The sequence below is a fragment of the Balaenoptera ricei genome, chromosome 10 (genome assembly GCF_028023285.1).
Source record: "Balaenoptera ricei isolate mBalRic1 chromosome 10, mBalRic1.hap2, whole genome shotgun sequence".
NCBI lineage: Eukaryota > Metazoa > Chordata > Mammalia > Artiodactyla > Balaenopteridae > Balaenoptera > Balaenoptera ricei.
The window spans coordinates 81,249,763-81,267,522 of record NC_082648.1 but is presented as its reverse complement, the minus strand read 5'-3'; the positions used below and the strand labels follow the sequence as shown (position 1 = coordinate 81,267,522).

The window sequence follows — 17,760 nt, the reverse complement described above, 5'->3', positions numbered from 1 at the left end:
GCATCAGAATTTTCAGTGTACAGACAGATTTTACACTAAACCAATGAGAATCTAAAAGTATTCTTTACCAGTACATGCCCTGAACTTATTCATGCCAGGTATGGGAAATGGGGGCCAATCTTCCTATATTCACCCATCTTGAAAACTGCTAGGTTCCTCCCAGAGGAATAGGACAAATAATCCATTCAAGAACTTAATACCCTTGAAATGGCTCACTTTGAGTCCAAATCAGCCTTTGTCCCAAGGAGCTCTTCAAGGACAAACTGGTTTGAAACATACCAATATTATTTAAGTAACACACTGAAGACATCTAGCCAAAGTAGATCCCTCAAAAATCCTACTCCCCAGGGTCTTTAGAATAGTATAGTTTAAGGGTTAAGTTGGTGGCTCTGGAGTCAGACTGCTAGAATTCAAATAGCTCCACCACTTACTGGCTTTGTGACCTTGGGCAAATTACTTAAACTCTTTGGGCTTCAGTTTCCTCATTTATGAAATGGAAGTAATAATTATACCTACCTTATTCTTGTGTAAATCAAATGAATTAATATTTATACAATGCCTAGAACAGTGCCTGGTACCTAGTAAGTGCTAATCAATATTAACTACTACTATTATTGTTATTATTTATCATCATCATCATCATCATCTTCTTCTTCATCTTTACTGTTCCCATTTCCCTCCCTGACTACTCCATGTTCCTTGGGCCTACAGTAGTTCTCCCATAGCAACTATAGACGACCACCCTATGTAACACCATATTTACCAATATTCCTTGACCAGAAGCACTCTGGACAAAGCTGAATGTCTTTCAATCCTACTCTGCCCAAAAATCCTGCTCTGTGACAAACAAAAGTATCCTATTCCCACTTCAAATGATTAATTAGCACCCTGCTTTCTTGGGAAGTTTTTAAAGTGGAACTAAACTCAATAACTAAGGTTCTCAATGCTCCTTTGAATATACATTGGCTGAATAAAAAAAAAAAAAAAAAATTAACACATATTGATTGAAAACCTATTATATGCCAGGTACTGGGGATTCAAAGAAATTTAAGCCACAGTTTCTTCCCTGCAAGAGTTTACAATCTAGTGGAGAGAGGTATATAAACACGATTACCGTACAGTGTACTCACATGCAGTTTTCCTATGAAATTTGTATCGGCTCCATGCATGTTTTTTGTTTTTGTTTTTTTTCCAGGTTTGTCAGCCAGAGCAAGGTTCTTGGCAAAATAGTGAAGTAGGCACAGTTTGTCTTTGGCTCCTTCCCTCTCCCCTTTAGACATTCCCTTTCCTTCCACCAGGAAACTACTTCCTCCTTTAAGCAACTCTGAGTACAGTTTTAGGATTGAAAACAGATGGTTATAATCCCTGCTGATATGTTTGTTGCTAATAATTTAAGGATTTACGCCTCCTGAGCTTAAGTACATTTTTGTAGGGAGCTCTTGAGCCTAAAGCACCATTCAGAAGCTAAAGGAATGAGTCCCAATAGGAAGAATTTCAGGCAACAGGCTGACGGGGAAGCCTCTCGTGGCTGATTTTCATTCTTTACTCATAATTGTTTCTGCTCTATACCTCTTTATTTTTTTGCCCATGCTTTCTTACAAGACCCGTTTTCTCTAGTGTTAAAGTGTAGACCAAGGAATAGATTGTAGAGCTTTTCAACTTCTTACATTCTTGCTATACATATTATTGGGCAAGGGTTTGGAATACTCGGGCTTCAGCCTATTTTATCCCATTCTGACAGTATGTTTCAAGCCCCCTTTTACCAAACTCAATTATTATGCTTCATATTCACCATAGAACTCCCACTTCTTCTGTGAAATTAAAACATGCAAACCTTTAATAGGGGTAGAGGAATATTTTATTTGTAATGAAAAGACATGTTTTCCTCACAATGCTTTCTATTCAAAGGTTTATGCTGTAGCATTGTTGTGCCTGTTTTTCCCTGCTTATGAGGAGCAGGTTCTAACAGGCTAGCCCATTATTAGAATTCATCTCTTTTCATGCATAAGAAGTTCATTCTTTTAGAAGTTAATCCTTTTCTCTAAAAGGGACATACTATCTCTTTAGAAATTAAATCAGTTTTTTGCCTTTACATTTTGTCTTAAGGTGCTACAAAGCATTGTTCCACTTTCTAAATCATTTGTCATAGCTAAATGGAGGTCCGTGAATTGCCACAGCTGCCTTTAAGTGGGCATTTTTCTTAGGTTCATAGAATAGGCACTGTTTGTATCCTTTTTTCACAAACATTTTTTAAAGTTCCAATGATGGTATGAAAGAATATTCATTTCCCATTGGAATTCAAAGAATGAAAATAAAATCATGTATATGTAAACAATAATGACACAAGAGCTCAAGGAAATTAGTCAATTGATGAAATTCAGGAATTTCTGAATATTTAGCTGTAAAATCTTTTTTTCCACTAACTTTCATTATAAAGTTTAGTAGGACATGAACAATAGTTGGTCCTTTCTTTCTTGGAAAGCAGTTGGGAAGTAAATTTTATCAGACATTCACAAAGCAATTCAGTTAATTTGAGTCCTTCAAAGCTTTAACCAGATTGATTATTCGCTTTGGTAATTCCATTATGGTGAATGTCTGGTGAGCATCACTAGATGATGAAATATACCTTTATTTGGAAGGCAGGTGCTAGAATGACAGCCTACAATTACTTTAGTCACAAGCAATGGGGAAAATGCAGTTCAGAAGGAGGAAAACAGTAGAAGAAAAATCAGAAAGAATACAATTTAGTTTAGGTATAGTCATTATTGACAAATGCAAATCAATCTTCAGAGACTATTAACATTTATTTTTCATTTGTGCCACATCAGGTAGTGCCTGCAAAAAAGAAGAGATATTCTCCTAGCTCTCCCTTGTTTGACTTTCACATCATTTGGAAACATGCTGCACTGGAGAGATGCCAACAGGACCCAGCCATATGACATTTAAGTCTTATCTGGTAGCTCAGAAAGGATTATGGGTAGTTGCCTACAACCAGGCAGTATTCACAATACAGAGTAGCAGGGCTTAGAATCATAGAACCTTAAGACTAGAAGGACCTTACAAGTCATCAAAGCCAATCTTCCATCTAATATTTAAATATTCTACAACATCTTGATAAGTGATTATCCTACCCATATGCTTGACATGGCAAACAACCAGATTCTCACAACCTCCTGCCATGGCCAATTTCCTCAACTCTATGTTTGTTGACTTCTAGAAGGCCTTCTGCCCCAAAGAGAACAATTAAAAAGCAGCTTTTTGGGCTTCCCTGGTGGCACAGTGGTTAAGAATCTGCCTGCCAATGCAGGGGACACGGGTTCGAGCCCTGGTCCGGGAAGATCCCACATACTGCAGAACAACTAAGCCTGTGTGCCACAACTACTGAGCCTGCGCTCTAGAACCCGCGAGCCACAACTACTGAAGCCCGCGTGCCTAGAGCCCGTGCTCCGCAACAAAAGAAGCCACCGCAATGAGAAGTCTTCACACCTCAACAAAGAGTAGCCCCTGCTCACCACAACTAGAGAAAGCTCGCACGCAGCAACGAAGACCCAACAGAGACAAAAATAAATAAATTTTAAAAAATAATTTAAAAAAAGCAGCTTTTCTAAGCAAGATGTGTATCTTCCAATGACGGATTTGAAAAAATCGTTTCCTCATTTTGCCCCCACCTAGATTCTTACTTATATATAGCCTTACATATGAAGGAGTGGTATTTTCTCTTCTATGTCTATTTGCCTCTAATATATAATATTTGTCAAAGTGCGCAGGTGTTAATGAGCAAGCTGTTCCAGTAATTCCTTAAATTACTGGTTCAAAGTTTGTATGATTCCCTCCCTGTAAGATAAATATGCTAAAAATGACTTGCAAGTAGGTTAATATTAGTAACAAATAAATACTATTAGACATGAGGCTGAAAACTTGGCCTCTGTGCACTGGTGCTGAATCAAATCTTGGAGACAGAGTTTTGGGTGAAATAGAAAAGAACAGCTTTATTGCTTTGCCAGGCAAAGAGGGACACAGCGGGCTCATGCCTCTCAAAAGTGTGTGTCCCAACCTGGGAGGATTTGGTGAGGAGTTTTATAGCAATGGTTCAAGGGCGGAATTGTTGATAAGGGTCAGGGTGTGTGCAGGGCCTGCACTCCTTTAATCTGACCACAGGTGGTCTCCTAATGAGCTTCTCTGGTTCCTTTAATCTGGCCCAGGTAGTCTCTTGATAAGCTTCTCTGGAATGAAGAATGCTAACATCTTCCATTTGTTGGGAATTTTAGTTCTGTAAAGAGCTTAAAGGTATTGTTATGTGTGTCCCTTGGGGCAGAAGCAGGACCCTGCCCCAAGGCTGCACTACTGTTTCTTGGCTGCTCCTCCCTTATCTTTGCATACCCTCCATTCCTTGATTAGCAACTGTTTGGACCTGCCCTTTGGAACTCAGGGAAGGTCATGGAGGCTGAAGGCTATTCCCTGCAAACAAAAAACGGGGGACACAGAAAGGCTTTCATGCCCAGGAGTCCCCCAGGGTCTTGCTTGGTTTCAGATATAGGTAGGAAAACTTTTGACATCAACAGAGAAACATACTCTCAGTATAGCAGAGGAGTTTATGAAATTCATAGAATATCCAAAATGCCAAGGTATACCTCTTAGATAATTAGGAGTTGTAGATTTTTTGTTGAAATAGATTTCTCATTTTCCAATTATAAAGCCAGACACCACTCTTCCTCAACTAAGCCTTAAATACATACTCCCATTTTCCTGCTCTTTATCTAGCTTATGTTTGTGTACCAAATAAGAGCTATGTTTAACTTGTTACTAAATTTTCCTTTTTCTGTTTTGTTTTTTTTTTTTCAATGAAGACCTAGTTTTACTTGCACATTTTTCACGAGCATCAAATAGTGGGTGATCTTTCAAGCTTGAACTGTAACAGTTGTATTGCTGAGGAAGGATTTCTTGTTTCAGATGGTCTAGGTAATGATTTACAGCTATTTTTGGTAATTCTCAAAATGACAGCTCCTTGAATTTTTCTGTGTGCAGAAATATTTGCTGGGCTGGCATCTTTCAGACCCTGGGAGGTTCATCCCAATCCTTGGCATGCAGGAATGAGGGAATGCTCTGAAATCCTTACTCCAGAGGGAACTGACCTGTCCACATTATCTTGTGATACATGTGAATGTTTGATGAGGTTTCCCTAAATGTCTGTGGCCTCCTGAGGCCTGGAATTTGTGGGCCAGGACTAAGCTATGAGTTAGGTGAAATCACATATAGGCCTTGGGCATTCCAAGACCAAACCAGATAAACTGACTTATAATGATAGTTTAATTCCTCTAAAGAAAAGTAGCAATAATTTGCAGCATCTATGTTTATATAGTATTGAATAAATGGTTGTTTTAAAAGTAGGAAGGATACAAAAAAGCAATAAAATAAAAATTAACAACCTTTTAAAATTCTAAACATTATCAGAAAATACATTTGACTGCCATTGGCTGTTGGAAGGTATAAGCTGGGGTAAAAAATTTTGGAAAAGAAATAATAAAGGAGGGGGAAGAAACAACATAACAGACAAGATAGGAGATAAAAGGAAATCTTTTAAAAGAGAAGAAAATAAAGTATATTTAATATAACTTTCAATCACTTCCTTACTCAAAAATCTTCAATGGATCTTAAGTATTACAGGATAAATTCATCATTCTTAAGCTATTTAATGTATTCCGTGGTCTAGATAGAACCTACTTATTCAACACATGTCCTCTGGGTTTACTTACTGACTATTCAGAATATTCCTTTGGGGTTATCTTCTTGTCTTTGCTCCCTAAGGAAAATCCTATGTACTCTTCAAGACACAACCTCAGGGACCGCACTTAGAGTTTTATACAGATAGCAATTATTGACCTTGGTCTCTACTATATTTACTTTGGACTTCTTAACATTGTTTCAAATGCCCTCCTCAGATAGTATTCCATATAATCTCCTTAACAGCAATGATGAATTAGGGATGGTTTATTCTAGGAATTTTGACTCTAATTCTATCAAATATTTGTATCCTGGGTGTTTTGTATGTAGTGGTTTGTTTTTTATTTTTTCACAGGTTATTATAGAATTTAGACAGTTACAAAACTGCTTTTTCTGCTAATCTTCATTATGCTACTAACTTGTGCCAGCTATATAAGTATGCCTTCGCTTCACTAAATTCCTCAACTTTGGAAGATTTTTCTTATTCATTTTTTCAAAAGACTCCATTTTGTTTGAAATCAGGATCTAGTACAAGTAAACAAAGAATCATCCATCTTTTACTGAGAGCCTTTAAAGAATCTTACCATGCAAATCTAGAATATGACACAAATGAACTTATCTGCGAAACAGAAACAGACTCACAGACATAGAGAACAGACTTGTGATTAGCAAGGGGGAGGGGGGTTGAAGAGGGAAGAAGTTGGAGTTTGAGGTTAGCAGATGCAAACTATTAGATATAGAATGGATAAACAAGGTCTTACTGTATAGCACAGTGAACTATATTCAATATCCTGTGATAAACCATAATGGAAAATATGAAAAAGAATATATATATATGCACATAACTGAATCACTTTGCTGTACAGTAGAAATTAACACAACATTGTAAATCAACTATATTTCAATTAAAAAAGAATCTTACCATGCAGAAGTTATTTGATAGAATTTCTATTTTTTTCATTATGATAAGGAATGTTGAATTTAAAATATTTAATAAAAAGCAGTTGGACTGGAGCATTTCTACCAGAATATATGAAAAATTAGATATCCAGGAGCTAGGATGAAAAGACTTCATTCTTACAGAGCAGTAGAAATTGAATTCCTGCAGATCTCCAAATTTAAGTGCAAATTTGTCTTTAGCTCTTACCTGGACATGTGAATAGTGATGTATAGTAGACTATTACAACTCCATGGGACTTTATGTATAAACAGCTCCTAGCAGGCATAGTCACAAAGAGAAGCCCAAGAAAATAGGTAACTATAACTCACCTTACACTTGGGCATTCCAAGAGCAAAACCAATAAGTTGAATCTATAATATTAGCTGGGTTTCTATAAAGAAAATCAACAAAAGTTTTTGCAACAACATTGTACTCTGAGTCAATTCTATCATTTAAAAAATCTATATCCTGGCTAATCCCTAAGAATGAAAAGGACAGCTATAATTAATTTTCATTAAGCACAAAAACCTTACTTTACAATACATAGAAATTAAATTTAGCAAGATGGCCACCAAAATTATTATTTATGAAATTTCCCAGATTATAACTCTTAGTCCTCATGTGATTCATTTACAAGTAGCCTGTGGTCCTCCAAGCCCTGAATAAATCCTGCACTTGAACTTTATGTGTGCATAAAGGTCTACAGTAGTCATGTAACACACTTGGATAATGCATATGCTATTTTCAGAGTGCCTCTACCGGTAGAACCAAAGACATATATACCAAGGAAATGAAAAGAGAAAGGGGATCCTGGATGAGATAACACAACTTACTCAAGTGTTAAATTCGGTCCAGCAGTAGTACATCAATGTACTGGTTTTGGTTATTTCCACATTTGTTGAACTCTAAGATTCATTTTGTTTCTGGCCACTCTAAGTACATGTTGTTTTTAGTAGTTCCTTTATCATCACAGTCAGAATATTTTGGATGTATTAAAATAAACTTTGTTCACAGATTTTCCCTAGCCTCCTGGCACCACAGCTTGGTTAATTTTGTTTCTTCTTCCTGGAAAGTCTCTTCCCGTGTTCCTGTCAGAAATACTGCCCAACTTCAAGAACCATCTCAAAACCCAGTCCCTCTCATAAACAACTGCTAATCTATGGTGATTTCTGCATCTTTTGAATTCCAACATCATTTTGTTTCTTAGGTATTCATTTATTGTCTTGTTTATCTGTAATTTTTTTCTATGTAAATTTTTTTTTCTCCAGCTACATTATACTTTGCTTAAAGACAGAAATCATGTTTTGTAATGCTTTGTGTACCAAACGTTGCCTAACATAGCAACTCTCTCTTGTAGATATTCATTAAATAATTGTTGACTGGTTGATATAATTTATTACCTTTATGCTGATTTACCTCTTATACTGTTTCTCAAGAAAACAACAACAATACCTCATAGATCCAAATTTGGGAATCCCATTCTGAGCTGCTTTACAAAACGTTCATTTGTACAGTCATGACATCATGTGTCAATAAATGCATTTTGCTACTGGAATTCAGGGCAATACTTAGTTATTAGGAAGTATTCCAGATGATCCCAAATATTAATTTTTAGAAATTATTTAGGACTTTATGAGAGGGATTGGGTTTTGAGATGGTTCTTGAAGTTGGGCAGTATTTCTGACAGGCAGAAGGGAAGAGGGAAGAGAGTTTCCAGGAAGAGGAAACAAAATTAACCAAGCTGTGGTGCTAGGAGGCTAGGGGAAATCTGTGAATGTGTGGGGACTTCCCTGGTGGCGCAGTGGTTAAGAATCCGCCTGCCAATGCAGGGGACATGGGTTCTATCCCTGGTCTGGGAGGATCCCACATGCCGCAGAGCAATTAAGCCCATGCACCACAACTACTGAGCCTGCGCTCTAGAGCCCGTGAGCCACAACTACTGAGCCCGTGAGCCACAACTACTGAAGCCCACGCACCTAGAGCCCGTGCTCCGCAACAAGAGAGGCCACTGCAATGAGAAGACTGAGCACCACAATGAAGAGTAGCCCCCACTCGCCGCAACTAGAGAAAGCCCGTGTGCAGCAATGAAGACCCAATGCAGCCAAATAAATAAATAAATAAAATTTTTAAAAAAGAAATTATTGGTGAGATAATACAAAAAATATTAAAATTCTCATAAGACTCTCAGATCCCAGATAATTCCACTAAAGTATTCCTCCCTGTGAAAAATACTATTTTAAAAACCCTCAACTACTCTGAATTGTGGGATTAAAAGAAAATGCCCAGTCATTATGACAAAATGTGTTCAAAGCCTTAAAAATATACAAATGTTGACTGTTCAATTTTACCTCTAGAAAACACAGTCCTAATAAAGATGTACACAAATTGTTAGCTACAAGGATATTCATTATAGAATTAAAATATAGTATGTAAAAATATTTTAAAGCCTAAATGACCAAAAATAGGGGATTGGTCAAATAAATTTTACATCATACAAGGGAGCCATTAAAATGTGTGTTGTACAAGAATATTTAATGACATGAAATGATGATCTCAATCCAAAAAAGAAGTTTTAAATATAATTGTGTTTTTAAAAACCTTATTAAATATAATTTTATTTTTAAAGTACCTCAAATATATGCTTCAAATATTGATAATGATGTCACTTTGTGATGGGATTACAGATTTCTAAGTTTTCTATATTGAAGATGTATTACTTTTGTGTAAAGAATAAAATAATTTAAAGGTATTAAAAATTTAAGTAGGGCTTCCCTGGTGGTGCAGTGGTTAAGAATCCGCCTGCCAATGCAGGGGACACGGGTTTGAGCCCTGGACCGGGAAGATCCCACATGCCACGGAGCAACTAAGCCCATGCACCACAACTACTGAGCCTGCGCTCTAGAGCCTGCGAGCCACAACTACTGAGCCCACGTGCCACAACTACTGAAGCCCATGCGCCTAGAGCCCGTGCTCCGCAACAAGAGAAGCCACTGCAATGAGAAGCCCGCGCACTGCAACGAAGACCCAATGCAGCCAAAAATAAATAAATAATTAAAAAAACAAAAACAAAATACAAAAAACAAAACAAAAAAAATTTAAGTAAATGCCTAGCCAGTAATCTCAGAATTGCTCATTAGGTTCACATATCCTACAGCCAAGGATATGAATTAACAACAAGACAAACTAAAGAAAGGATCTTTCATCTTGATGACCAACTTCTTCACAAAAATGAATGAATGTCATATGGCTAAAGCCAACCAATGAGATGACGTTGTGGGAAGAGTGTTCTTTCCTAGCATTGTTTGTGCTCATAGCGCTTACTTATTTTTGTTTGCAGGTCCATGGAAAGTGTATGTGTAAGCACAACACAGCAGGCACCCACTGCCAACATTGTGCACCTTTATACAATGACCACCCCTGGGAGGCAGCTGATGGCAAAACAGGGTCTCCAAAAGAGTGCAGAAGTAAGTACCAAACACACAGACTCAAAGCCTTCTTTGTAAAGTAAACATCTATGGACTCCTTGTTGTCTCTAGAAACACAATATAAAGTAGTAGCCCATATCAAACATAGACCATATCACTGCCCACTGTAACTTCAGCCATTTGGAAACAATTACTGCTTGCAAAATCACCGATATACTATTTTGCCAAGAATGTGTTGCCCATTTGCTGGGACACTATGTGGGACCTAAGCACCCTCCCTGAGACTTTGACATAATAAAACATGGCTAGACGCAAGAGCAACTGAGGATTAGAATGTGCAGTTACCATCATAGCTGAGATATTGAATTATAATCATGAAAATAGCTATCTTGAATTCAGTTCACAAAACAACCCTATAAAGTAGGTGGTGTTAATCCCATTTTAGAGATCAGGAAACTGAGGCTCAATAAGATTAAGTAACTTGCCAAAGTTAGTAAATGATAGAGTCAGGACTTGATCCCTAGTCTTCAGACTCCAAATTAAATGTCTTTTTTCTGTAATACCATAATGCCTTTCTTTTCACTTATGATACTTGTAGTGACAAATTAGATTTAAAACTAAGCCAGTTCATCAAGAATGAGACTAACATTGCCATGGCTAACTTTGGGTTTGAGGTTGGAAATTAGATAGAAGGGTAAAAAATATGGGAACATGAATCATTTTTTTTCTTTGCAATTCAAAATGAAATATACATGAAATAGAAATACACATGCACAGAGAAATACACATGCCCGTAACAACCTTTACACTCACAGACTTCAGTTTTACTAGGATTTAAAGGCAAGTACAGTGGGTAAAATTGTGAGAAGTCTCTTCCCTTACATAATTTGGAATCATAACTGATTTATTTTAGTTTCTAGGAAATGTAAAGGATTTCCTCTAAGCATAAATCTTAAATTATCTTCCAATATGCTTTTTAAAGACTATGAGTCTGGTCAAAATATCATAACACATCAAGGAAACAATGAAAAACAATAGCACAAACATTTTCAAATGCAGTTGACCTCCAGAAAAAAGTCTGGATCCTTATTCAAATCACTCACCAAGAGAATCTAAAGAATTTCTCCTAAATTCCTAGAGTGCCATTCTGGCCCTTTCCACCGAAACCAGCTGCATATCTAAATACATATAGAACACAGAGACTTGTCACTTGGCGCTATTGACTGATAATCTTAGAAATGTCTTTGAGAAATTGTTATATAAGAAACTCTGCAAGCCTCTTCTATAAGAAAATTAAGGCTTCTATAGGAGACTACCTCGTACTCACCAGTACAGCAATAGCTGAGGAATAGTACTTCATGAAAGGTAAATCAATCTATCTGCCAAGTTACTAACCTCTGCCCACCAGAAGGTTCCTTCTAGGCTCGGAGGAAGGAGGGAGGGAAGGAAGGGAGAAAGAGAAGGAAGGAAGGAAGAAAGGAAAGCAGCTACTGAAGGCCAGAGGAAACAGGGTGAAAGAGTTCTTAATGTATAAATGTTTTTATACTGTTTTGAATCTTGTACTGTGAAAATGTATACTATTCAAAAAACTAAATTTTTTTTAATGGAAGTATAGTTGATTTACAATGTTGTGTTAATTTCTGCTGTACAGCAAAGTGATTCAGATATACATACATATAGATGTATGTACATATATATACATTCTTTTAAAAATATTATTTTCCATTATGGTTTATCACAGGATATTGAATATAGTTCCCTGTGCTGTACAGTAAGACCTTGTTGTTTATCCATTCTATATATAATTGTTTGCATCTGCTAACCCCGAACTGCCACTCCATCCCTCCCCCATCTCCCCTCCCCCTTGGCGACCACAAGTCTGTTCTCTATGTCTCTGAGTGTGAAAAAACTAAATTTTTAAAAATTAGGAATCAGCTTACCCTACTTTTAACTGCCTGAATATTAGAGAACCTGTCATTTTATTTTTAATTCTTTATTTTCCTCCCATGCTTCTTTTTCCCAGCCTGCAAGTGCAATGGACATGCTGATGCCTGTCACTTTGACATTAATGTGTGGGAAGCATCAGGGAATCATAGTGGTGGCGTCTGCAATGACTGTCAGCACAACACAGAAGGTCAGCATTGCCAACGATGTAAGCCAGGCTTCTACCGGGACCTCCGAAGACCTTTCTCTGCCCCAGATGCTTGCAAATGTAAGTGAATTAATGGTTACTGGGGAAAAAAAAAGGTTGATTTGTACAAAAGAGATGACTCTCCATCCTTCATTTGCTCACGCACGGGACAGAGGTCATGAAATTCTCAGACAATCCATTCACACACATCAGTTAACTTCATTGATAAGGGGTAAGAATTTTCAATCTGTTAGGTAGAAACAGTACAATATTCATAAAAACAATGTCCTTTCTCACTCTCCATGAAGTAAAATTGTTTCCTATAGCACCACATTTTGGAAAACAAGATGACTAATAAAAGAGAAAAAAGAATGATGAAGAGGGAGATATATTTAAGATCATCTTAAGACCAAACATATGAGTAAGACACAGACAATAATGGACTCAAATAGACGAAAAAAAAGTGGTTATCTGCACTTGGGTCATTCTAGTGTTCATCTCTGCAGTGAATTTGAACACCTGAAAAATGACAGGTTTTGGTTTCATTGTGAATGCAATTTGGTTGACTCTGCTCTAATGTAGCAATGTATCATAAATGAATTTAGAACATAACAATAATTCCCTACTCTCCCCCCAAATACTAAACTGTTACAGAATGGTTCTGCTTTTTTGTTGGCATAACTCCAAGAAGAGGTTTATTTGAAAAAAGAGTAGAATTTTCAAAGATCTGCTCAATTAATGAGACATGACCTGAAACACGACTGTGAAAGATGTATGCAGAGCTTAAGTGAAAGTCCAGTGTGGATGAATAGTCATTTAACTACATGAGCATTTCCACGTCTGTCAACTCAGAAATTATTAGATAACAGAAACCACTCAAGACTGTTAATGGAGATGAATGATCATGCCCTTCCTTTCCCCGCCAAGGACTCCATGTTCTAGATGAAAAACAGTGACAGGAAAGGAGCAATACAATGGGAAACAATCATTTAAAATCTTGGGTTTGTTTTTAATTTAAAGGAAAAATTCTATTGCTCTTGAAAATACAGTTTTAACCTCAGGCAGGAGATATCTACATGAAATATGAGTGGTCTTACTTGTTACAAGCTTTCTCTCTTAGACTGTGGAAGATAGAATGTGGAACAGCTCCCTTTCAACCTTGAGCCCCACATTTGGATTTATGTCATAATATTTCTCCAAGAATTCTGTTTTACTCCTGCTCCTTGCTGTACTCAGACTTTCATCTTAATAGGTTTCAAACAGATCTAGAGTAGAAGCTTTCCCTGCCCCTTACGGCTGTGTAATCCTATGCCAGCTGTTGAAGCTCTTTGGACTTCGATTTCCTTCTCCCAACAGGGTTGTAATGAGAACTACATAAGCTAAAGTATGTGGAGTGTTTAGCGCATTGCCTGTCATATAGTTAGCCCCCAAGAAATGAAAACTAGTATTATAATAACTGTTGTCCTATAAGGTAGACAGTGGGAAATAATACTATAGAGTTTCTACTCTTTATTGACTAAAAATACCTTATGTCAAAGATAATTACTTCTTTAAAATCCATAGTACCTTAGGGACTAAAATGTAGTTTCCTTAACTCCATGTGCTGACTGAAGGGTCGGCTTATGAAATTGTTTCAGTCTAGAATATATTCAGCCCTAACACCGATTGTACAGGATATATTTAAATAGATATGTGTATGTGTGTATTCCACATCCTCAGACCACTAGTAGAAATGTCTAAAAATAAGAATGTATGGACTAACAAGCAGATAAAACAGGAAAGGAAATTAATTTGTCATTGAGTAACTTAAGATACTTGTAACTGTCTTGTATAGCAACAGGCAACATTTTCAAAAAGATACTGTTATATAGCACTGACTTGAAACAGTATGTTGTACAATGTACCTAACGTAGTCATTCCTTCATTCATTCATTCGTTCATTCAATGGATATACATTGAGTGCCTACTATGTGCCAAGGGCTTAGGATGTGTTCAGGAACAAAACAAAGACCCCTGCACTCAAGGAGTTTATATTCTAGAAGAGAAGACACACAATAAATATAAGTAATAAGTGAAATATATAGTATGTTAGAAGGTGATAAGTGCTTTTATCACCAAAACAAGTTAAGAAGGATCCAAGGTGCCAGAGATTTGGAATGAGGAGTGACAAGATGCAGTATTTTTTTTTTTATTTTCCCCTAGTTTTATTGAGAAATAATTGGCATATAGCACTGTATAAGTTTAAGGTGTACAACATAATCATTTAGTATATGTATAATGGTGAAATGATCACCACAGTAAGTTTAGTTAACATCTATCACCTCACATAGTTACAGTTTTTTTCCTTGTGATGAGAACTTTTATGATCTACTCTCTTAGCAATTTTCACATATACAGTATGGTATTAACTATAGTTATCAGGTTGTACATTACAACGCCAAATCTTATTTATCTTGTAACTGGAAGTTTGTGGGGTTTTCTGGTTTTTTTAACTTTAGTTGAAGTTAACAAGCAAACCAGTGATTCTCAAAGTGTGGTTGCGGAGCCATCAGCAACAGCGTCACGTGGGAAATGTGTTAGAAATGCAAATTCTCAGACTCCAGCCCAGACCAACTGAATCAAAAATTCTTTGGGTGGAGCCCAGAAATCTGAGTTTTCCCAGCCCTCCAGGTGTTTCTGATGCAAGCTGAAGTTTGAGAAACACTGGTCTAGTTGAAGGCCCCCCCAATTTTACTTACATTGGTTAAAACAAACCCAGTTTCTAATATCTAACTAACATTCAAGTATCTCCTCTGTTCTGGTATAGCAAATGGCTGGTCACTTTCATTAGAGTAACAAGTAGAAGAGCTACAAGAATAGTGAAAGAAAACTTTGAAACATTGATTAGGGCTAGATTTTAGAGAGTCTTGTATGCTATCCTAAAAATTTTAGTATTTATTCCCTAGGGTACTGGGAGCCATTGTAGTGATTTAATTAGGAAAGTTTCATATATTTCCAATATATTTTACTGATATAATGTTCAGATTAATTTGAAAGCATTGCATATTATTCACTGCATTTTACTTTACTAATCAAATTTTAAATTCTGCAGCTTTACAAAATTGTAAGATGAGTAAATGTACAAAAGATTAAAACAGTGACTTTTTTTAAAAAATGTCTGTGTCTTACCAATAAAAAGAGAAATGGAAAGGTTTATTGGCAGACTTGGAGCCAAGATAAATACCTTGTGTTTTGTTTTGTTTTGCTTTGTTTTGTTACTGTTCTATGTTCAAGCTACTGCTCATATTCTTACAAAACATAAAAAGGTTGCCAGCTCTAACTATTTAAATCCTAGAGGGCTCATGGCTTCAGAGTAAAAAGAGCATGAAAGAGGAGATTATTTTAAAAGTTACCTCACTACTTATATAGCTCTTCTAGGGACTTGTGCCGAAAAGGCTTTATAGGTTTTTGGTCCCCAAACTACAGTTCTATAAAAACATAAGCAAAATTTGAGAAGGTAGCTAAAACTAACAAAACACATAACTTCTTATTATTTTTTAGCCTGTGAAAATGTCAATAGAGACAATATTTTCCATATTATAGTGTTTGATTTCCAAAGTCAAGAGACTTGAGCAAAATTAGGACATTTTAAACTTATTCTTTCGTACAACAAATTCTTATTGAACACTACTGTGTGCTAATTCTTGGGAATTATAACAGTGAGCAAGAGAGACACAATCTTTTTAAAGAGCTTGTGTGTGTGTGTGTGTGTGTGTGTGTGCATATAAATGTATATATGTATGTATATATATGTGTGTGTGTGTGTGTGTGTGTGTGTGTGTATAGGCAACTAGTGGTATATACGTGTATGTGTTAGATCACACAAGTATGACCAGTATTGTTTAGAGAGTGTACAGGGCAGCTCATAGGAGGGGCAATGAACAAGAGTTAATTTTTTGACTTAAGGAGACCTGAAGTTTAATAGGAATCAACATAACATGGGTAGGAATATTCCCAGCAGAGAGAACAACCAGTGCTAAAAAGGAACAGAAGGAAGAAAGACTATAGCATGTTCAAAGAACTGAAAAAATTTCAGAATGGTTATAGAGGCAAAAAAAGAGGGGGAGGACAATAAAGGAGTATGAGGATGAGAGAAATAGAGAAGATGGGTGGTTGGATGGAGGTGCCCTCATCTTGGACGCCTCAGTCAGTGAGATGGCGTGGATTGAACTATCCACAAGTAGATGATAATCAGTCAATAGGTACCTTTAGTATAATTACCTGGACCCTACCAATTGATATTTATAGGCAATATCCAAATGTCAGAAGACCAAAGGTATCAAAGCTATTTTTGTTTTGTTTTGTTTTGTTTTAATTTTTTATTTATTTATTTATTTTTAGCTGTGTTGGGTCTTCGTTTCTGTGCGAGGGCTTTCTCTAGTTGTGGCAAGTGGGGGCCACTCTTCATTGCGGTGCGCGGGCCTTTCACTGTCGCGGCCTCTCTTGTTGCGGAGCACGGGCTCCAGACGCGCAGGCTCAGCAGCTGTGGCTCACGGGCCTAGTTGCTCCGTGGCATGTGGGATCCTCCCAGACCAGGGCTCGAACCCGTGTCCCCTGCATTGGCAGGCAGATTCTCAACCACTGCACCACCAGGGAAGCCCTCAAAGCTATTTTAATGAAAACTCCATGAAAAGCACATTAATATATTTAAAAGAAAGAAGGAAAGAAAGAAAGAAAGAAGGAAAGAAAGAAAGAAGGAAAGAAAGAAAGAAAGAAAGAAAGAAAGAAAGAAAGAAAGAAAGAAAGAAAGAAAGAAAGAAAGAAAGAAAGGAAGGAAGGAAGGAAGAAAGAAAGGAGGGAGGGAGGGAGGGAGGGAGGGAGGAAGGAAGAAAACATTATAACACAATTGTAACATACTTGTCTGGATTAGTTTCTCAACCCCTTAAATTATCATAGAATTCCCCTGCATCTGGGGTACTGAAAGACTTCAAGCTAGAAACTACTACCAATAATTCATATTGCTAATCACTCCTAGTTAAAAACATTTACACAATACTTGCACCAAGTAGGGGGATTATGAAAATAACTGGTACCAATTTAGTCCTTTTAGCATAATTTGTAGGAGGTGGATGGGTTAGTATGGAAGATCTGTATTTCCTTTTTTCCTTTTCTAGACATACCCTTGATCCTGGGTAGGATGACTGAGGAAGGCGTATCTCCATTCACTTTATGACTATTCCAGCATATGTTTGGGGCAGAGATGCCTGTGTCCACTTCCCTAGCATGGGTTTTCTTACTGGCACCTTCTTCCAGAACATTATTCTGGTTCTTCCCTTCCCTTTTCTGAGCCAGGGGTAAATTCCACCACTTATTAGCGCATTCAATTTTTTTCTCTTTCTAGTATTTTCCATACTATACTGTTTGATTGGCAATGTTTGGCAACATTTTCATTTTCATTTAGTAATATTTTCTTATCATTAACTCCCTCCTTAGCAGATGTGTCTCTATATCACCTTTAGAATTACCAAGGCTGATAATAAAGTTTATGACAAATAGGTTAATGT

The 17,760-nt window shown here is 36.9% G+C and overlaps 1 protein-coding gene across 2 annotated transcripts in view; it reads left to right on the top strand.

Moving 5' to 3' along the window:
- Nucleotides 1-17,760, top strand: part of NTN4 (netrin 4) — a 110,768-nt gene that overhangs the window by 56,997 nt on the left and 36,011 nt on the right. For both annotated transcript variants that reach the window (XM_059936701.1, XM_059936700.1), the window contains exons 4-5: nt 9,999-10,125; nt 12,110-12,298. In XM_059936701.1, the coding sequence (XP_059792684.1) occupies nt 9,999-10,125; nt 12,110-12,298 (316 nt within the window). The remainder of the gene's footprint in view (nt 1-9,998; nt 10,126-12,109; nt 12,299-17,760) is intronic.